Raw genomic sequence first — 22836 nt, forward strand, 5'->3', positions numbered from 1 at the left:
CTAGTTAGGTGGTGAGTCGGAGGCAGATAAACACAGAAGTGGAAGTTCAGACGGCCTCTTCAGGGTCTCTGCAACTACACGAGTCTCCACGGACAGATAAGGGAGGGACATAACTCCTGTGTGTGTGTTTCAAGGTGTTTCTGTGTCTTCCTCCGGCCTTGAAGTGGGCATTGGGATGAGTTTAGCTGGTGACGTGTGTTGAAAGCCGCAGGGTACCTTGTGGTTGTGGCTGCACAGTCAGCGTCAAATTAGCAAACCTAAAATACATCCAAAGTTGCAGTATACTTCCACCTCCTCTCCACCCTTCTGGCAGGAGACTGCATGTTTAAATCATTCTGTGATCTTAAAATAAATGAAAATGTCTGCTCACACGGGGCATGAATGATGTTGAGCTTCTGAGAGCTACAGATGCCAGACAGCCGCTTTTAAAACCAACTCTACACCCATCATTCGATCAGGATATTCATTCAGTCAGTTCTGTTTTTATTCGGAGAACATTAGACGTTACGGCAGCGTGTGCTTGAGGGGGTTTGCTACCTCACACGGGTTTTTAAAAGTGAGTCCGACCTTAAGGTTTCAAGGCCTTAGGATGTCAGTTTAATGAGAGCTAGTCTTAGCCGAGGATATTTCTAGTATGCCACACACACACACACACACACACACACACACACACACACACACACACACACACACACACACACACACACACACACACACACACACACACACACACACACACACACACACTCAAAGAGATGTAGGAACAGAAGCAAAGTAAATGCTGTGATGGAAATAATACTTAAAGCTGATTCAGGGTAAATAAATATCCAGTTTTTCAAGTAAATATTCACCAGCGCTAAAAGCCTGTTAGTCACCTTTGATTAGTAATGTCTCCTCACCCATCCTGTTTACACCCGGCCAAACAGTGGCTGACCTAAGAGAGTTAAAACTGTCACTCTCATCAATATCCCTGACCCCGCATGACACCGTTTGACCCCCCCCTGAGAGGTCGTTACAGGTTAAAGGTCAAAGCCGGTGACCCTCAGGTTCCTTCACATGGGGCTCTAAGTGGTGGGAGGATTGATGGAGGCGGATTTGACTCCGATGGATAAACGGGGGAGGATTTATGGGACTGGCCGCTGGGTAACGGAGCCTGACTGTGACCATGGAGCGGCCTTGGTCACTTTAAGGTGCATCATTTTGGTGAAGTATGCAGGGTGTCACAACTGGAGGCTTTATTTGCAGACTGAGCTCATTGTGAAACTCCATTATAGCCACTTTAGGAGTCTTAACGGCCATCATTCAGTGTCTTTTATAGAGGCCGGCCTTGCAAAGGTGCAGGTATTCTGGATCCTAATGCACCCAGTATCCTTGCAGTTTGATTTAATGCATCACTCTGTAGGATAGTTGTCACCTTTTCTCCCAAACTGTGGGAAGAACTGTGTTCTTTATTTAAACCTCAGCAGACCCCCGTGTTCCCTTCCCATGAATGCTTTGGACAGGTGGGCACGGAGCGGAGAACCATCCATTAAGTTTTACTGCTGTCCATACACGGCCCCTTTGAACTTGTGAACGGTTGCATGTGTGGGACTGGAAGATGTAAATAAGTAGCGAGAGTGCTTCTCTGAGTGTTAAGAAACAAGTGTGTTTGACCTATTTTCGATGCACACGAGTTAATCAGCTGTCTGATGTATTTCCTGTACTTTTCCAATTCCTTTTGATGCACGCTTTTACAAGACATCTTTTGATTATTTCTGCTATTGTGTTAAATCAAAGCGAGTTTCACAATGGCATAAAGTCGTCTGCTTTTTCTAAATCAGATTAGACCGTGTTGTGTTGATTTCTCAGTGAAGCAGCTTCACAAAGTGGAAGATGGAGGAAAAACACAGGACAATCAGAGCCGTTGTCAAAGAAAACACATTTAAATTCCCTCGCATTGGCGTTATCCAGTTAGCATTATGCTTTTCACTTGGTCTGTGAGTAGAAGTATTGCGACACTGGTCTTAAACGGGTCCAGCAGAGGACAACTGATTGCTAATTATTAAAGATCTTTGAGCCGAACATGTGGAGATCATTTGAGCCATAAGGGATATTTGTACATGTGTGTTGGGTGGTTGGAATGACCATTATTCATCTGTCTGCAATCACACACACACACACACACACACACACACACACACACACACACACACACACACACACACACACACACACACACACACACTGCCCTCTCCTTGTCCTCCTCCCTTGCTCTCTCTATTCTGACCACGTTAGACCAGGACCCTGTCACTGACCCTCCAAAGAGAGATTGATTACAGGAAAGCAGAGAATTTTGTTTGCCTTCCTCTTTTCTGCGTGTCTCACTTTCGAGGCTCTTTCTCTCCCCTTCTCTCTCTTACTTTTCCCTCTCCCTTGTCTTTATTTTCTCCACTGTCGAGTCAAATTTGGAAAACACCCCACCACGGGTTTACATCCTCGAGTAACAGTCTGGGGCGGGTATTAAAAGCGAGAGGCAGCAGAAAAGCTCCAAATTAGATTCCTTTGAGTTGTTTTGTTGTGGCTTGAGACCTGCCCATGTCACCTCTCCCTCTCTGCGCCTTTGGGCTGTGGGGAAGGCTTGTGGCAAGTGTGTGAGTGTGTGTGTTTGAGTAACAGCTGGGCATATGAAAATGTACACTGTGGGTGTGGGGCTTGGGCGTATCGCTACAGGGTTGTGAAGTGGTTTCTGAGTCATCTTCACATTATGATAATACACTTTCTAACCATACAGAGATTTGATGTTATTTTCAACACTTTTCTCTTTCCTCTGTCTATTTTCTTCAGGATTTCTATTGGCTCTGCTCGTTGAGGAGTCTGTTTTTGTTTTTCAGGTGCCAACACACACTCACATTTTCAGTTTTTGAGCGCTTTGGTGTCTTTTGGAGAGCACAGAGAGCGTCGGGGGTCTGTCTCACCCAGCTAAGGCCAGCTGCTCGCTGTGAAAGATGCCAAAAAGACAGAAGCAAACGTTATTCTTCTTCACCTGCTTCTACCTTTCCCCTCCACCTCCTCTCATGACCCTCTGTGCATTTGGAGTTTAAAGAAATGACACAACATGGTTTCTTCTGCATTAGTGTGTTTAATAAGACAAGTTGGTCTTCCTGTATACCTAACTGTATTTATCTTCCTACAGACACACCTCTGCTGGTGAGGAGCAGCAGTGACTCTGCATTGACCCCCCACCATGAGGCGAGAGCCACGCCCCCACCTGATAACCATAGCAACAAGTCACCTGAACCGGTAAGCCTTCTATCAAAGCAAAAATGGGTTTCTAGGGGTCGAAAAACAACCATAAAAGCATTTCTTTATGGGGTTTTCCTGACCGTTTAAGATGCTCATAACGAAATTCAGCTGCTAGATACATTTTACTCCCGTGTGTCTTTCTTAATTGAAGAACTCATTGATTTCCTACCTTTTTTTAATAGCTTTTTAAAGAAGAAAGGAAAAACTGGACAAAATGTTATTTTTCCTGCGAATAAATTCCCGCTGTTTAAACTAGCAGGAACATGTTTTAACCAGGGCAGGAAAACAGGGAAAAACACATTAAAAGTGCGTAAAAAAATCACGGGAGAGATGAACATATCTGATTTTCTCTCTGGTGTGTAGAGACAGAGGAACCAGTGTGTGTTCCTCTGTGGTCCAGCTCCACGCCCCGGGCTGCACTTTGAAAGGGTCGGCTTTTCAAGTGCTCTCCTTTCTCCAAACAGAGCGCCATTAAGGAGGACTCAGTGTGCGCCCCTCTGGGTGTGTGTGTGTGTGGTGGGCAGCATGGAGGCTGTGTGAGGTCATGCTTACGTGTGTGTATGTGTGTGTGTGTGTGTGTGTGTGTGTGTGTGTGTGTTTGGATAAGGTAGAGAAAGGGTGTCCTGTTGTTTCCCCGACTGCTTTCGGCTCAGCGGTGACTCGGCAGGATGGGGCGATCAGCGGGCGGCGAGCAAACGCAATGACACAGCACATATTTCAGTCCTCGTACAAACAGAGGGGAGCGAGCAGCCTCATTATAGAAGATTTATGAAGAAATGTGTGAGCTGCCAGACAGATGCAGCTTCATTCAAACCCACACAGTTGTTGCTTTGCTCACTAGCAGATGTTTTCATTGCCTGTTTACAAAGTTTAAAACCCACTTCTGCTCCATCATACGGTGATTACAGGAGAGACAATGCATGCGAGGTTTCTCCAAACTCCTCCACACATGACTCAGGAGAGCAAGAAGGGGTGTGTGTGTGTGTGTGTGTGTGTGTGTGTGTGTGTGTGTGAAAGGCTAGGAGGCCGTCACAGCTCTTGGGCATATTGAGTCCTGGGCCTGATGGACTTCCAAAGATCAATACACTATCACTTCATCCACTGTACTGCTCCGCTCCAACCCCCCAGCCTTATCTCCTACACTTACTCATACACACTAACAAGTAACACACACTCATGTCCCTCTTGGTCTCGGAGGTATTGAAGGCTAGATAAAGTGTAATTAAGGCTGATTCAGTGATAAATATGCACCCGGCCCCTTTAATTGATTTTGCTGTCTACTACGGGTGGAGGCCAAGGTTGGCCCACTTCTCTCTGTGTTTGAATCACACACACTCTGAGTCTCTATCAGAAGAGCTAATGAAACCTGTAAAAGACTGAGCAGTGCTAAACATGCAGCCGGCCCTTTAATTGATTGGGACTTCCTGCCGTGTTCGAAGCTAATAAACGAGACGTTTTAATGACGCCTGCTAACGACACTGAAGTGAATGCTTCTGCTTTTCTTCCCTCCATCACTGTCCTCTTTCCTAATCCGTGGTATGTGTTCTGCATGCACTTTTACTACGATCTGCCTCCTTGATTTCTGACGGATTTGCAAAAAGGAATGAGTCCTTAAACCAGGTGAGAAATTAGCATTTGAATCCTTCTGGTTCCTTCGTCTTCAAGTGTTTTTTTGGGATGTTTTTGTGGTTTGAAGCCTGGAATAAGGTAGCCTGAATTTCCCCACGGGGATTGATAAAGGTACATCTTATCTTATCTTAAGCTGAGGAGATTTTGTTCTACGATGTAAAACACGTCAGGAATAAACTTGTACCCTTGGGACCAGGATGTAGTTTGTTTGTAGTCTAGTGTTAGCTTTTTACCCCCTACGATTTCATTTACGAGAGTCCGACTAAAATATTGAACAGCTCAAACCTTGGCTAGCTTTAACAAATCCAGCTGTTTTTCTGTCCGTCTGTGGAGTGTGTGTTTCTCATGCTAGCAGCTGGATGCTGTGTGTATCTGTGTGTGTTAGCCTCTTGAGGATTTGTGTTTTCTCAGCGAACATAAGAGAAAGAATGTGACCACAGCAGTCTGATGTAATGGATATGATGAAGGTCAAGGAGCAGTGGCGAGCACACTGAAGCTGTGTTCCTGCAGTGTGTGTGTACATACAAACCCCCTTTCTTACACACAAGCTATTGCTCAAGCGCCTGACGTGCAGCAGGCGACTACAGCACCCAGAGGAAACACACGAAAGAAACACACACCTCATTACTCATCTGCCTGACAACACACACTAACACTAACACCTCATCTCTCAGACGTCTGCACACCTCCCCGTCATTCACACATACCTCCAACTGCAGACACATGAAGTATAGCAGGACGGTGTGCAAAACCACAACAGGGCAGACAACCTGTTAGTGGTTCTCAGACAGGTTTCACAAATTACCATAGCGTTCGCACCGGGATCACACAGCCTGCCACGTGGAAATCAATCAGTGAGGGAAGCAGATTCTGTTAAACAAAATGAATCCTCGAAGAAAAGCTGCAGTTTGTACTGGAGATAATGTTGCATATTATTTCACAAAGGTCCTATTTTTATTGTTGGAAGACTAAAATAACAGCTGAAGGGAAGTGCTGATAGGAGCTGAAGTTAAAACCCTTAGAGTCAGCACTGAGGAGTGTTAAACAATGTTTTTTAAGTGTAAGTGTTAAAAGGAGTCAGCTTAAAGAAGTTTAAAGTGCGAGTTCATGAAGTGGAGGTGTCAAATGATGTGTCAGCAGGAGCAGAAGTCACACTGGGAGAGCCAATACACCTCCTGAGTTGTAGTGCATCTTTTATATACCAAATGGATGTAATAATCTCATTCATTCAATGCTCCTTTGTGTGGTTATATACCTGCAGTGAGTGCTGCGAGCTGATTGGCTGAGCAGCAGCAGGGTACCAACAGGGAAGCTGCTGCTCTTATGTCTAGATGAACAGGAGTGCTCTCAATCAGGGATTAGATTGGGCATTATGGAGTGATCCTGTAATGGTAAAGCGTTGAGGTGAGGTGTGTGTGTGTGTGTGTGTGTGTGTGTGTGTGTGTGTGTGTGTGTGTGTGTGTGTGTGTGTGTGTGTGTGTGTGTGTGTGTGTGTGTGTGTGTGTGTGTGTGTGTGTGTGTGTGTGTGTGTGTGTGTGTGTGTGTGTGTGTGTGTGTGTGTGTGTGTGTGTGTGTGTGTGTGTGTGTGTGTGTGTGTGTGTGTGTGTGTGTGTGCATCCCTACATCTTATATAACCCTGTTATTGTACTCATGCAGACATGCCTATTTATGTATCTTTATGTCATTGTGCCACGTGACACAGTAGCTCCATTCCTGTAAAACTGGAAGTGTGTGTACATGTGCCAGCATCTTCCTCTGTGATGTGTGTGTGTGTGTGTGTGTGTGTGTGTGTGTGTGTGTGTGTGTGTGTGTGTGTGTGTGTGTGTGTGTGTGTGTGTGTGTGTGTGTGTGTGTGTGTGTGTGTGTGTGTGTGTGTGTGTGTGTGTGTGTGTGTGTGTGTGTGTGTGTGTGTGTGTGTTAAAGGAAGCAGGCTGGGAGCTAATGGCGTTGCGGGAAGATGCACAGCAACAATGGAGCTTGTCTTTCTGCCCCCGCACACACACGCACGCACACACACACACACACACACACTAACATGCTCACGCTCACGCTGCATTGTGGGGTAATCTCCCACTGCCCAGATAAGTGGGTCACTATTTGTAAAGGCAGAATATGTGTTCATAAACACACCACAGCTCTGCAGAGAGGATGTGTGTGTAGGTGATATTTGCAGTCTTATAAAGCCGGTGTGTGTGTGTGTGTAGGGGTTCACTGGGGAGTTGGGTGTGGTGGTGGGTGGGGGGGGGTTGATACAAGCCGGTGGGCGGGAGCTTTTTAGCCATTAATGCTGGTGACACAATGAAAGTGACAAGGCAGAAGGACCTAATTGCACCCCTCTTGTCTTTAACGATTGGGGGGCAATCTCTCCCGGTCCTGGAGCGTCTCGCAACAGTTTGACGCCGTGCTTTTTTCTCTCGCCTCTTTCTCCCTCTACCTCTTTTTTTTATTCGTTTCCCCCGGGTTTTTTTTATTTATTTCGACTTAAAAATAGAGCGTCGTCCGACACGGGGCAGGGATGCTGGGAGGGGGAGGGAGGCAGATAGAAATGTACACACAGTAACAGAGGGACAGTGGTGGTTGAGCTCAGCGTCCGGCGGTTGCTCTCTCTTCGCCGGCTGCAGAGGTGATTGATGGCGGCGGTAGATTGTTTTGCTAATTGGCGACGGGCCTCCTCGTATTCACCGTTAGTTCAGAGTCAGCGCTCTCTTAAATCGTCCCTGTGGTTATTATCATGTTGACGTGTGTTTGTGTTTTCCAACAGGAAATCAACCATGTTCTGAAAGGAGCGTTGGACCGACTGCACACAGACGACCCCCCCGCCAAGATGAGCCAAGTTAACTTCAGGTAAGAGTGTGTGTGGGTGTGAGTGTTTATGAATGGACACATCACACTGTAGCTGGGTACGGGGCACTGTTGGAGTCTGGGATTAACCAGTCTTTGTTTGACAGCCTGACACTGGATTAAGGAGTGTGTGTGTGTGTGTGTGTGTGTGTGTGTGTGTGTGTGTGTGTGTGTGTGTGTGTGTGTGTGTGTGTGTGTGTGTGTGTGTGTGTGTGTGTGTGTGTGTGTGTGTGTGTGTGTGTGTGTGTGTGTGTGTGTGTGTGTGTGTGTGCGAGTGTGCATGTGCATGTGTGTGCACATTGTGTCATGCCATTAGCTGTGTGTTTTATAAAAGAGGTGAGCTTTGTCCCTTAATGCAACTTGTTACTACTTTTAAAACAAATGATTCAAACTGGGCTATAAGCTATAACCTTCATAATAAATGTTATATTCTACATAAATATATTCATACGTCATTAACTGTAATTTAAAGACGTATTTTCTCCCTAAAACTGATTAAAGTTACATTATTTTTTAAATGTAATCATATGTGTGTAAACAGTGAAACAACTGAAACAAAAAAGAGTGAAAAAGGTTTGAAAATATATGAATCCTTCCCAGAATTCAGTTTGAAACAGCTTTGTTTTGGGTCTCTCCGCCGCCTGGTTAGGGACATTAATAAGTTAAGTAACAGGGCTGCACCGAATGATTTTCATTATTGATTAATATGTTTTGGTTCATCAGTCTCAGCCCCCACTGGGACGCTGATGTCCCGCCCCCTGTGAGAGCGAGGCATAAACCTGATTGGTTCATGTCATTGTCAATCTACATCTGACGTCTACATTTAATTAACTTGTTTGATGTCGATCTCAGACACAGTTACATAACAGACATCGGGTTCAGTTATGTTAACCTAAGGAAGCTTTATAAGACTTCCCTATTTCCATTACCTCCGCCTGTCTTTATTATTCATTATGATGCTTTTGTAATCAATTGACATCCAGGGCGTTGACCTTTGACCCCTATGAAGTGAGCAGGTTTGTTGTTGCTCTCTATCGATTCTGTTGCTCCTGTTATTTATGGGTCATCATGCTAAAAGCTCATCGCTGCTGTCTGGATCTCTCGTTCAAGCTCTACAAACTTGTCTGGTGTGTGTGTGTGTGTGTGTGTGTGTGTGTGTGTACAGGTGTGTGTGCAGGTACGTAGAAATTCAGTATTTCCCTGAGACGTCCTGGGACCTCTCACCTTTGCAACACCTAATTTAGATTTGTGGCACATCATATGCAGACCTATGGCATGATAGGAGTTGTGTCTTCATTTCTAAGGCTGGCAGTCAACCTATGGCAACCATTAACCCCTTCATCTCAACCCTTCAACCCCCCAGCCCGCCAAGCCTGTGACAAAAGTTCATTTCCCAGCATCCTTTGCAGTCAAGTGATTAGAAAAATACTCTTTTTAGAATAAACTCCTGGGCGCTCGGGTGACAGATGGCGTTTTAAAGTGCAGCCAGCTCCTGACAGCACCGTGATACAATGGCAGCGTGGCTCTCACAGATAGGTCGCCATGGTAACAGATGGTTGGCGGCAGAAGAAGCCACGGCGAACGATCGGGGGGGAAACTTCTTCAGCGAGTATCGGCCGCCGGTTTCGGCCTCCATCGATGTGGAGGAAGTCAACCAAGAGTGGGAGTTCCATCTGTCTCACTCCTCATCGCACTTTCATCTGTGCCTCTCCCTTTTTCTCTCCCGCTCTCCCCCCCAGTGGAATGACTGTGTTTGTGTTTGTGTCAGCGGGATGCTAAAATGGGTGAGCGGAGCGATGCTGCATATCAGAGTGCGGTGCTAACAAGCCACGGTGTGTGTGCACACTGTGTGGATACATAAACATCATTCACAACCAGCTTTGTACCTGTATGTGTGTGTATCCTGATTGTTTACCATCACTGAATTAAATGTATGTGTGTGTGTACGTGTCCAACTCATGGCCGGTGCACACGTGTAATTCAGACGTTAGTGTGTCGCTAATAGATGTAAATGTAATGCATGTTTGTATCTCTGAATTCAATTTGAGGGAATGTGAGTGATGGTGTTTGTGAGCTTGCACTAGATGTAGCAATAAGAATGCAAATTGGTCGTGTGTGTGTGGACGTGTGTGTTTACAGTATGTGTGTGTGTGTGACCGTGGCAGAGGTTAACGAGAACGAGGTGACAGTGACAGAGGAGTGTGTTATAATGATCCCAGCTAGTTATTGGGCTTGTGTGTGTGTGTGGAGGAAGCACATAAACCTTGAACCTCACTGCCTTTCTGTCTTCTTTTTGTTTTGTTTTCCTAAGCAAACACTTTAAAAATCTATGTCTTTAAAGCGTTGAAGCTTTGTGAAAGCTATGCGGGAAGTTTTGAGGAGAATAACACCTTCATGTTCTCGGCCTCCACGTGAGATCGCTCTTTTTGGGCCGTTCTTCGTCTCTTTCCACGTGCAGTTCAGGCTGAAGGAGAAAAGTGACAATGCAACATCTCTCAGGCTTTAGTGGCAGAGCACTCCTGCACAACTGCAACTAAGCATTCACAGTGACACATGACAGGCATTTATAACCTAAGTATGATCTTGCATTGTGCTTTATTCTGTCTTTAATTAATACTAGTAAAAAAAGTCTTATAAAGTGGTGTTTTTACTTTTGGACGTTTTTAGGAATTAGTTTTACTTTTTTTCATCAAGTCTAAATTAAACATTTGAGACATTTTCTCCTGATTTAACGATCTAATTTTAGAGGCTTTTTTAATAAAGATTTCATTGCTTTAATATGGAAATCGTATTACATTATTTTGGTAAGTTTTATTCAAAAGGACCTTACATTTTCCTTCTGCAGTTTTGGTTTTAGTGTCTTGCTTAAGGATACATCAATTCCTGTTTCAAGTAGAAATAATTGGCCAAAGCTTTCCGTAAAATACAGATTAAAACCTTTGAGTATTACTTCTTCCTCTTACCAAACAGAAGCTCAAAAGCTTTGTGCATAAAAACCTTCCTATTAATCTTAGCTTTGTTTAACAACTACAAATATCACCAGATCAGCACGAAGAAGCTACGTTTGAGATGCAAAAAAGACACAAACAACAGGATTTCTCTGATGATAAAACCCAGGATGTGTTCATTTGCTCTCTGTGATCTTCCTCTCCCGTCCTCGCATCATGCAGCTCCTCCTCCTCAGCCACCTGCTGCCCTCGTCCTCTTTATCTCCCTGAAGCATTGTCCTTGTGTCTCTGCGGCTAAAAAGCCTCGGTTCAGATTATTAGAGACGCTCACTCTATTTCATCTCTATCTCCTCTATCTGTCCTCCTCTTTTATCTCCGGCTCTCCTCTTTTGTCCAGCGGCTAGATTGGGTGGTTGAGAAAGCAGGTAGATAAAGGCGGAAGTAGCCACCTGCGTCCCCAGCACACACACACACACACACACACACACACACACACACACACACACACACACACACACACACACACACACACACACACACACACACACACACACACACACACACACGTTTATTCTGATGTTTGGCAGGACTACCTGTAAGCTAATTTGTATCCCTCTCAGTGCAGCCCGGAGGGAAAAAGCTCATTTATTTTGAAGAACCAGAAAAGATTGGAGTTTGGTGTGTGTGTACCGTGATATGATTTATGATAGCATGCACTTCCTCAAATATATCTTTTAAGATGTGTGTGTGTGTGTGTGTGTGTGTGTGTTTTGTTGACAGCACTCTGACGAGGATGGTGGAGTTTCAAGGGGACTGGGGACCTCTGGGTATTCATGTGATCCCGTACTGCTCCTCTCTCAGTGGACGGTAAGCACACACACATACACACACACACACACACACACACACACACACACACACACACACACACACACACACACACACACTGTTTAAACACACACTCCTCCCACCACCTGTCATCAGACGTTTAAAGGAGAGGCAGATGGCTATGTTGACTCATACAGTGTTTGCATGTCATCATATATGTTTACCTCCTTGAATGCATATTTACTATGTGTGTGTGTGTGTGTTGAAAGGACCCTGGGCCTGCACATTAAAGGCCTCGAGGAGAACAGCCGCTCCAAGAGAGAGAACCTCTTCCAGCAGGGCGAGTCCATCGTCCAGATCAACGACACGCCGCTGCAGGACAAAACCTTCGCTCAGTACGTACCAACACAGATATCCAGGAAGGGACATTTAGGAATCCATTCGTTTGTTTCCTTTATCATCCGAAGACATGTCTCTCTGACACACACACTCCCTTCCCCCTTCTGTTTTTTTGTGGTGAATGGGTCCATTTAACCGTGTCCCACTGAGTCGCCTGTGTCATGTGGATGTTGTGCTGATAGCAGTCCATTAAAGCCCGCGATAGGATCCTGCTGTCGGCGTGTCCTCCATCTGACAGGGGCCGCAATGTCCCCGAACCAGCAGGAAGAGTCGCTCGGTGCTTGATCCAAATTGAAACAGAGCTCCATTAAGGATGCCTCACTCTCTGCTCGTCTCTGCTCTGCTGTTTGGGGTCTCTTGCTGTTCCTGCTGAAGAGATGGCATCATAGTGAAAATGACTTTAGGTACTTATTTAAGTCTAGCTAATTGTCTAATTTTCCTCCCCAAGGGCACAGGAAGTGTTCCGCCAGGCCATGATATCCCCCTCCTCCTCCGTGCGTCTGGAGGTCCTCCCCCTGGCCAACAAGCCGCGCTACGAGAAGAACCTGATAGGTCAGCTGTTCACCGGCGATGCCAAAGACGTCCCGGCAAAATCAAAGAGTCCGATGTCACTCCGCGCCAAAACTGACTCCCAGCCAGAACCAAAAAGAGACATCAAACCCAACGCCAACCTGGAGGTGCGGCGACCCGACCCGCGGGCCAGGACCCCGGAGCCTCTGGTGGTGAACGCACCTCCTGTGGAGCTCCGGCCTGGCCCCGGCTCCCTAGAGAGAGTCTCTCCAACGGATCCTTCCAGGGCGGAGAGCTCCTCGCCTCCACCCAGGACCAGGAGCCAGAGCCCCGAGAGCAACAGGAGCCCCCTGCCCGGAACGGGAACCCTCACAGGCAGGAAGGGCGGCAAGAAGTTAAAAATTGACCTGAAGAAAGGTAAATATTCAGCTGAAGTTTTCCAGTTTGTGTTTCTCTCATCATGGGAAGTGCTTTCGGCTTTGAATTCTGTGGGAGACTCAGGCTGCATTATGGGAGGTTTTTTTGGAGACGATATAGTCTTTTGTGAGTCCATTTCTAGTTCTTGTCCCGTGTGAAACTACTCACCACATTTAAACCGTCCGTGGTGAAGATATTCCTCCCTCTCTGATCCTACAGTCTGGGTGTTTTGCTCTTAGATTCAGTCTGATAGAGTCCGGCCTCCCGCCTGCCTCTCTCCATTATCCCTCTGAAACACATCAGAGCTGCGGCGCCGGTATGTTGATAGCACTGCAATAGGTTGGTGGGGCTGAGAGTGGGCTCTGTTCTAGCAACCTGTAGCGCTACGGGGCATTGAAAGCAGCGCTGTAATTGGGTAGCATGCACACACTTGCTTCAGGTACCCGGAGGAAGAGAAGGATAAAGATATCCAGACGAAAGGACGGGAGAAACTGCGACTCAAAGCCTCACACTTTTATTGTTTATTCCTTTCTGTCCCCAACACCCTCCCATTCCTCCTTCTCTCCCTCCATTTGTTAGATTCCCCCCCCCTCCCTCTGTCCCTTTCACCTGATGCAAGATCAGAGCAAAGGATATTATGGGGTTTCTAACACCCTCTCCCTTGGCAACAGGCTCTTTCTCTGCGTGATTGACAGGCGGTGAGGTTTAGGTGCGCTAATGTAGGGCAGGCAGAGGCTTAGCTCAGAGACCAGATAGCATCGCTCACCGCCTTTAGTATGCCACGCCGGCTTTGCTCTGCCTACACACACACACACACACACACACACACACACACACACACACACACACACACACACACAGAGAGCGTGGCACATTTCACTCATGGCTTGGGGCTTGTGAGGCCGTGAAAAAGGAAGAGGGCGGAGGCTCTGGGGGATGATTGTGTGTGTGTGTGTGTGTGTGTGTGTGTGTGTGTGTGTGTGTGTGTGTGTGTGTGTGTGTGTGTGTGTGTGTGTGTGTGTGTGTGTGTGTGTGTGTGTGTGTGTGTGTGTGTGTGTGTGTGTGTGTGTGTGTGTGTGTGTGTGTGTGTGTGTGTGTGTGTGTGTGTGTGTGTGTGTGTGGCCTCGGAAAAACACACACTTAAATGTATACACACAGTTAAACGTAGGCTCACACCCACGAGGAAAATCTTTGTGGAAATCACGTTGCATCCCCGGGGAGGGAAGCTAGAGACGGGAATAATATCTCTCAGGTTCCTCTCTCTTCTTCTCTCCTCTCCATCCCTCCCACCTTCCCTCCATCTTCTCCCTCCATCTCCCTCCATCAGCCACCGTTCGGCCTACTCACACGTGAAATTAAAGGCAGAGTCTGTCTAATCCGGCGAGCAGAGAAGCCTCCTTTTGGGGCTCGGAGGCAGAGCCAGGCAACAAACCCCTTAGAGGAAAACAGGAGACACTTAAACAGTAGTTAATGTGGGGGGAGATGCTTCAAACACACGGGGTTCAACAGGAGGAGAGAGAACTGGGGAGCAGGCGAAGAAAATTGTACATTTAATTAAAAGTAGTAAAATTCACCCTCTCCCTAATACTCACCTTCACTGCTTCGTCCCCCCCGTAGGCACCGAGGGTCTGGGCTTCACCGTGGTGACCCGGGACTCCTCTGTCCACGGACCAGGACCCATCCTGGTGAAGAACATCCTGCAGCGTGGCGCAGCAGTCAAAGATGGCCGCCTGCAGCCCGGAGATCGCATCCTGGAGGTAAGACTGAACTATCTCCAACAGAGTAAAAAATAAGCATGTGTCTGTTAGCAGGAACATGAAACACATCATCATCAGGAGCAGGAAGCTGAGGAGGACAGTTCACAGCATTTTCTGAGGATTACACACTCTGCTTTAATATATTTATAATATGTGTGTGCAGGTGAACGGAGTAGACATGACAGGCCGGAGCCAGGAGGAACTGGTGGCCATGCTGCGCAGCACCAGGCAGGGCGAGAGTGTGTGTGTGGTGGTGGCACGGCAGGAGGACATCTTCCTGCCTCGGGAACTGGTAAGAGAGTGTGAACCCATAAAAAAAACACCAGCGCCCACCATCACATCCAAAGTCTGTCGTTGGTTGTCACGTTTCCTGCCTTTTTACGACATTTCCTCTACATTTTTCATCTTTTTCTCTCAGAGGACCGAACCTCTTTATGCTGGTGCCCTATTCCTATAAACACCCCCCCCACACACACACACACACACGCGCCCAGAACACGCTCCAGCCTTCCTGTCCAACTCTGCTCTATTGACACAGCACTGCCACAGGAAGTCACACACATGCCGCAGCGGCCCGCAGGAAACGCACAGGCATGTCCGCGCATGTCGACACGCCGCGGGTGCTTTGTGACCGCTAACCTGCCGGGGTCAGGAGTCGGCGTCACGGCTGTGAAACCGACACAGCGTGACTGCGCCTCACTGGGGACGTTTTATCAATAAACACACTCTTTTTAACATACACACACACACACACCGCCAGGTCCCCCTGCTCTCTGTAAAATATGTTTTTCGCCCCGCTGCTATTCTCCAACCCTCCGTCCTCCGTGGTTATTCTGATTATTCCCCCTGCGCTGCTTCAAAGAGCTGCGAGGAAGACGCACAGGGCTTTGTAGTGACTGATGCATATTCACACCTTAAAGTGGCTACACACACACACACACACACACACACAAAAGCTCGTAGTCCTTGATAAAAACTCTCTCACACACGCAGACATCACACGATCTCTAAACAGGCGAGTTACTGCTTCCGAAAATAGTTTGCCCTCATTAATGGCCCGGCAGTGTTGGCATAACAAGTGCACTTTGAAGAGGCTTCATCTTGTGTTTGGGCAATAGAGACTCAAAAATGGAGGAGGGGGGGGGGGGGGGGGGGTGAGGCAGACTGAGAGAGAGCCTTCACTGCTGAAGTTGTTGTTGCCCCGTGAGACGTGGCCCTTATCTGCAGCACAGTCCTCCACCTCAAAGCTGGTTTGATGTCCCCTAAACACACACACACACACACACACTTGCATATTTCCAGGCACTCCAGAAGTCCTGTGCAGACCCTCAAAGTTTGAAGGATTACTTACAGATGCTGAAACTACCAGGTAGAAAAGTCCAAGCACACTATAATACGGCACAAAAACACGCAGTAAAAAACACATCCCACCATTAAAAAAAACACCCTCCTGCAAAACAAACCAAAAATAATGTTTATTCCCCCCCCGTTTCTCCCTTCCTTGCAGGTTTTAATTGCTCCACTCTTATCCCTGCTGCTCTTAAGTAGTAAATTGTAGTGGAAATGCATTTAGGAGCAATAGCAAGGAGCGGCTCGCGACGATTCCCTCGCTTAAAATATGTAATGATGATGGAGACGCATTAAGAAGAGTAGCTTCTCCAGAAACGCTCGGGCGTAGGTGTCCGTCTGAACTCCTCCGTCGAGCTGCTTATAAATATTTATCAATGTTTGAGAGGCTGTGATATCTTGGAAAAACGTACTTGTTTTGTTTATAAAAATAATAAGATGCACCCAGGAGTTCATTAGCACAGTTTTAAATTCAGGAGCTGCTGAGATTAATTGGCTAAATGACAGGTTTCCTTCACTGTTGCTGCTACAGATAATGAATCAGTTTATTGCATATATTAAGGTTTTAATTTATTCTTTGACAGGATCACTTCTGCCAACAGCAAGCCTTCACGTAGTACTATAAATTTGGTATATTTGAATTCAAAGTCACTGTCAGATTTGATATTTTGGGCCATTTCAGCAAGCTTTATGCAGTATGCAAATGACTCAAAAAATGTCTGTTCTGTGTCTCAAATGTCCAGCCTTTTTGTAAATGCCCATCAGTTATTGTCTGCTGTTGTAAACTGGTTACCCGGCTTTATTTCAGCTGGATAAACCTGATATTTTGATCATGCATTGACATACTACTAGATACGGACATGAGAAAGACTCCACGGAAAGTCACAGCTTTATATAAGGATGAAAAAAGCTCATCATTCAGAGCAGAGTGTCTTAAATATACCCACTTCTACTAGCTACATCATCCTATATCCCTTTACACTCTCAAACATGTTGCTCTTGCCCTGAACCTCATTATTGACCTGCTATATTTATCTATTTGACCGTGGCTTTTGCATTGCACACAACCTGTTGACCACTGAAGGCCAACTCTGTACAGCATGCTAGGGTTAGCACTAAACCCAACTGGGCCACATGCATGCATTTGGTCCTAAACCAAGGTACAGCTTATCTGAATGTTGACCTTAAGATTAGAATGAAAAGTAAATGGAAAGCCATTGAGATTCACCCTGAGGTAGAGATGAATTTATGCACTCAATTTCATGACAATCCATCCACAACTTGTCTGGATATTCCAATCAGGATTCAATGAGTGATGCTAATACTTAACTAAGGAACGCATGGGCAGCCCTGGAGCTGGTCAGAGGTCAGTGTTGTCCCAAATGACACTACAGCAGGACAAAAAGTCGCTAACACAGCAGATTTTCCCCCGGGTCGGCAGGTTAAAAGGCTGCTGTTTGTTCCCCCCACACCGTCCTGCTGCCAAGCCGCAAGATTTATCCTCTTCTTCATCCTCCGTGTTCGAGCAGAGTGGACTTTGAGAAGCTGAAGTGCTGATTGATTGGTTTCAATAGAGAGGGGTATTGATGTTTCATGAGCAGCTTCTTTGAAAGCACACAGTGGTCTCTCAGAGTAGAAAAGAATAACAGCAAAGCGAGGGAGGGGGGGGAGGGAATGAGCCTCATCATTAAAGGAACAAAAGGACGAGGATTGTCTTCTCCATCCTGCTCTCGAGGAATTAAAATAACTCCTAATCTCACCTTCGTTACTGTCAGCATTTCTCCCTCGTTTTGTTTTGAGGGTGTTTTTTTTTTATGAGTTAAAGTGTGTGTGTAGCAGAATAACGCCATGGACAGGATGGGGGGGTCACGCTGCACATGGTCGACCCCTCAGATGCGAAGCCAGCTCACAGGAAGCAGGGTCGCAAGGCAGCTTGTCTTTTTATTCATCCCTCTTTCCTCTTCTCTGTCAGTCTGTCTTTGAGTTTCTTTCAGGCGCCCCCCCCCCACCCCCCCTTTTCCAAATAACTGGAGTTATCCCTCCAATCAGTCACTCCCCTTCCTCATTGTGCGGTGAAGGTGTACGGCAGCAGACATTAAGGCGATTAATTGGCAGCAACGTGGTTTGCCGTCGGAGCGCGGCGAGATCACATCTTAATTGAATGTCGCTCTCTCCGCTAATCCCGCCGCTTTGAAACCCCCCATTTAGAAATCCTCAGCGACAAAAGGCTCTGTGTGTAATCGCTGTGTATCACCCCCCCCACCCGTGCTTTCTTCACCACCCACCCCGGGGAAAGAAAAAGCTCCTTTTTGTTTCCTCATTTGGGTGTTAAAGAGGGTGGTCTCTCTCCTGGCTTAAAGGCTTGTTAAAGAGCTATCGCTTAGGGCTAACAGAGGGGGGAGAGGTGGGAGTAGAGGGGAGCCACCTCTGGGGACAGTCGGCCCCCAAGGATAGGACTTCAGAGAGGAGTGAGAGAGAGAGTTTGGACCACCACTGAGCTTTAAATCGGATACAAAAAAAGAGAGTGTTCATAACTTTCCAAGCTCCGATCCGTCCACCTCCACCCAGCTCCATCACAGAGGTCTTTAATACCCCCCAGGCCGCCACCTGACTCCTCTCAAGTGTCTCTCACGCAGGAAGTGGCGGCTCCTCTTTGTAATCCCTCTCGGTTTTGAGCAGCAAGCCCTTGTTGATTTAAAATAAGCCCTGACTGAATGTGTGGTATTGTACTGAAATAGAAGACAGATCCCTGGACTTACTTTGCTTGATTTAACGAGTTATCGGCACATCAAGGAGGTGAATACGAGCCTGAGAGGTGATTACAAAGTTCAATATAAACCTGAGGGATGAGGAAGCTGAAACCTGCAGGAAACTCTGAAGTCAGATCGGTTGTTTTCAAGGGATGGTATTTGCATAAATGTGGTCAAAAGAGTGATTGTCATTTTAAGAAAGGAGTATGTCGTAATTGAATTTTAGCTTGAGATAAGATCATGTGTTTGTTCATCTGTGTGTCCGTCTGCAGCTTTAAGGGCCCCCATTTTAGCCTTTGCAGACCATTAACATGCACAAAAACCTGTATGATCCACCACAGGAAAGGGGAACTTGCATAATAGTGCCTTTCTTAACTTTCATACTACTGGAAGAATGTTTATTTTGTGCACATTTACGACACGTTACCTTCTCAAAATCAGATCCATCAGTATTTTAAATTAGTTTGAGAGCATCAGTGCGTTTAGCTCCTTCACCTGAGCTCTGCCTCACATTTGAGAAAGTAGTATCCCTCCCGGCCTAAAGCTATGAGCATCTGTTGTTTTAATTAAGCACCCAGACGTAGCATCACAGTGAGGTTGAGAGGGAGCTCCTAGGGTCACAAATCTTCCAACGTTTCCTGGAGGCCACAGCTGAATCCTCCAACACTGTGCCTCGACTGCAGGAAATATGAACACGGGTGTGTGATTGAGCGCTGTGTGATGTAAGGCTGCCGCAATCCTGCTGCGGGTGCTCACATCTGTAGAGCTGTGACAAGTGCTGTGGCTGGTGTAATGTACATGCATATTTCTGCAAAATTCACTCAGATCTTTTTGCTTTTTTAACCGTCCCAACCCTCAAGTTTATTTTTAGTCTCAGATATAGTGAGAACAGCAAGAAAAGAAAGACTTACACACACTTTAAACCTTTGACTCATCCTCTTTTCCCGTCCTTTTCGTAGCCTTTTGTCTCCCCCCCTCTCCACCTCCATCATATTTTCTGCTGCTGCCACCACGGTCATTTCCTCCACATTAAGCGAGTGGGTGAAGGATGTAGAGAGAGACCTGTGGAAAGGAGAGGAGAGGGGGAGGAATGGAGGTACAGTAGAGTACGATTGAGAGATTAGGGTGAAATGTAAAGAGCGAGGCTGGGGGAGTGTGAACGGGAGAATACCTCAGGGATGGGTTATTACTTTTAAATGCTCCTCTGCGCCTCCATGCTCCCCCCCCCCCAGCGTGCTCCTGCAGGAGCATGTATGAAAAGGTTATTATGTTTCCTTTAGAAATGTCTCGCTCTCCGCCTGCGCCTTTCATCTCCAAATGGAAATAACCTCTCTACAGTGGCTTTCTTGTCTTCCCTCACTACACCTTCATCTCTCATTCTAGTACACAACACCTGCTCCTTGTCTTTTACCTCTTCCATCTAACTCTTTAATCCGTCTGTGTTTGAGTAGAATCAGCGCGCTGTAGGAGCATGTATTATCGGCGAGTGCATTAGACACGAAGCACTTATTATGTAAAGCAGGTATTAGGGGTGTAGAGGAGTACATAGCATTTCAGGAACTAAGGGTTTTAAATGTTTCTTGGTTTTCAGAAAGGTGAAGAGGAAGGCAGCCTGGTGCTGGAGGACGGCCGGGAGCAGCTGATGTACGAGATCCCGCTCAACGAGTCAGGGTCCGCCGGGCTCGGCGTCAGCCTGAAGGGCAACAAGTCCAGAGAGACCGGGGAGGACCTGGGCATCTTCATCAAGTCCATCATCCACGGAGGGGCCGCCTACAAGGTACACCATCCTCAAGTGGTGCCTGTAATAATGATAACTTTATTTGAAGAGCACTTTCATACACAGTGCTTCACAAACAAAAAACACACAAAAAAGCAAGAATAAAATGTGAATAAACTAAGAATAAATAAAATGCCAAGAACATACCAAATCATATCTGAAATAGTGAAAGTATTGAAAATAGGAATAAAAGCTGCGGCATTTTTTTTACAAATGAAATGAGCAAGTGAGTCAAAAACAAATATCTATCTTTAATTTATTCAGTCTTGATTTAAAGAAGTGAGGGTTGACGGTTGTACCAGATATTAGGTGCATTAAACTGAAATAAACCTAAAGTGCTTTAATTAAAATGTTCCTATCCAACAAAAGGATGTGAAGCTACATCTGGCACATCCCAAAAACCTTGTTGTATTTTTGATATAAAGCTTCCTATATATTCCCACAATGCCTCATTAGGTTTCCACCGTCGCAGAACCCTTTTAGTGCTTTAAAGAGCTCCTTACGTTCATCAAAGCTGAGTTATGAGAAGCATATCGGAGCCAAATCTTCATCGAGTCCAGCTTCTTCAACCACAAAGAAGCTTCTGATCTTCTTCTTTCACCTTCATCTGTCCACACTCTCCCCCCTTTCTTTACGATGCTGTTTCCTCTCTTCTCCTCTTCCTCCACTTGCCTCTCATCTCATTTCCTGTCTTTCTCCCCCTGCCCGGCTTTCCCCTGGCCTTTTGACTCCCACTGACCCCCAGTGGCCTCGGCTCTGCAGCCGCCTTATCTAAATCACTCAGCGCGTCAGGAGAGCAAAAACATGCCGCTTCAGCACTTTGGAGATCCCTCCACTTGGCCTCAATCTATCTTCAAGTCCTCATCCCCCTCCACGCCGCTCCCAGATCTGCACCGCAGGACGAGGAGACGCAGGGACGTGTGTGGCGCTGCAGATAAACTGGTCTGGGATCAGGAGCGGCTAGACAGCAGCTCCCCAAAGAACTTCAGAAGTGGCTTTCTTTCAGGCAGCTGCCGGCGCGGATAGTAAGATCTCCGGCTGACTGAGGAACAGGTTTCTGGGACAAGATACCACATAAGAGGAAGCAAAGACGGACAGTAGCGAGGGAGGGAAACCATTGAAAGAGAGACAGCGGGAGGGAGGGGAGAAATGAGCGGTATCCAACAAAGGAGAGATGGAAATTGAAAAGTGGAGACACTCAGCAGGAACACAATGCATAATGTGTGTGTGTGTGTGTGTGTGTGTGTGTGTGTGTGTGTGTGTGTGTGTGTGTGTGTGTGTGTGTGTGTGTGTGTGTGTGTGTGTGTGTGTGTGTGTGTGTGTGTGTGTGTGTGTGTGTGTGTGTGTGTGTGTGTGTGTGTGTGTGTGTGTGTGTGTGTGTGTGTGTGTGTTCTCCTCAGTGTCGATGTAAAGCAGCCTGATGAGACTTTTTGGTGCAGAGGAGGGAACCCGGGCGTCCCCTGAGTCTCACACACATACAGACACACACACACACACACAGCAGGAAAGGAAAGGGAGGAGACGAGGAAGAGTCGTGGAGAGATCTAACCTATTTCCATTAAAGAGTGTGTTAGCTGCTGCCGGGGGCCCAGGGCCTCAATTATATCCTAAAAAATGTTCCCTTACTTTCTCCCTGATCCTGTCATCATCCCATCGTATCGAAGCTAAAAGAAAACAAATTAAAATGACATGTAGTGGGAGAGCATATCATAATGGTGTGTGTGTGTGTGTGTGTGTGTGTGTGGTGTGTGTGTGTGTGTGTGTGTGTGTGTGTGTGTGTGTGTGTGTGTGTGTGTGTGTGTGTGTGTGTGTGTGTGTGTGTGTGTGTGTGTGTGTGTGTGTGTGTGTGTGTGTGTGTGTGTGTGTGTGTGTGTGTGTGTGTCATCCCAGTCTGCGTTGAGGTCAGACCTGATGGTGCCTCCTTAATAAGGCGAGGTCACAGGTCATCGTTGATCATAATGGAGCAATCATGACTCGGCACACACACTCACAGAGACTCTTTAGTGTCTCGTCTTTATTGTTCTTTTTTTAAATTATCGCCCTCCACATTGCTTTCCTTATTTGACCCCCCTCCCGACTCTTCCTCTCTTTCTCTCCCCTCCTCTCTTCCTCCAGGGCACCGTTCTGTGTTGCTCTCCATGAGAGGCTGCTATTTAAAACACTTAGAAGTGATTTAGTGCCCACCGAGACTCTTCCATTAGCTGCTCTATGTATTTATCATGGCTCTGCCGCTCTCACTAGATTGCTAACCCTTCCAGTTTCTTGCCTTCCCCCATTTTTCCATTTTATACTACACTTTCCCTCTCTCTTTATTATTCTCACACACAGGTAAGATTTGAGCTCTGTCCTAC

General features: G+C 46.6%; 1 protein-coding gene across 1 annotated transcript in view; it reads left to right on the plus strand.

Moving 5' to 3' along the window:
* The window catches only part of pard3ba (par-3 family cell polarity regulator beta a), a 109095-nt gene that overhangs the window by 26486 nt on the left and 59773 nt on the right, over positions 1-22836 (plus strand). The window contains exons 4-11 of the mRNA XM_063878041.1: positions 3173-3279; positions 7673-7755; positions 11481-11567; positions 11798-11923; positions 12376-12854; positions 14472-14611; positions 14775-14903; positions 20300-20485. Coding sequence (XP_063734111.1) covers positions 3173-3279; positions 7673-7755; positions 11481-11567; positions 11798-11923; positions 12376-12854; positions 14472-14611; positions 14775-14903; positions 20300-20485 — 1337 coding nt within the window. The remainder of the gene's footprint in view (positions 1-3172; positions 3280-7672; positions 7756-11480; positions 11568-11797; positions 11924-12375; positions 12855-14471; positions 14612-14774; positions 14904-20299; positions 20486-22836) is intronic.

This window comes from Eleginops maclovinus, chromosome 24 (assembly GCF_036324505.1).
Source record: "Eleginops maclovinus isolate JMC-PN-2008 ecotype Puerto Natales chromosome 24, JC_Emac_rtc_rv5, whole genome shotgun sequence".
Lineage (NCBI taxonomy): Eukaryota > Metazoa > Chordata > Actinopteri > Perciformes > Eleginopidae > Eleginops > Eleginops maclovinus.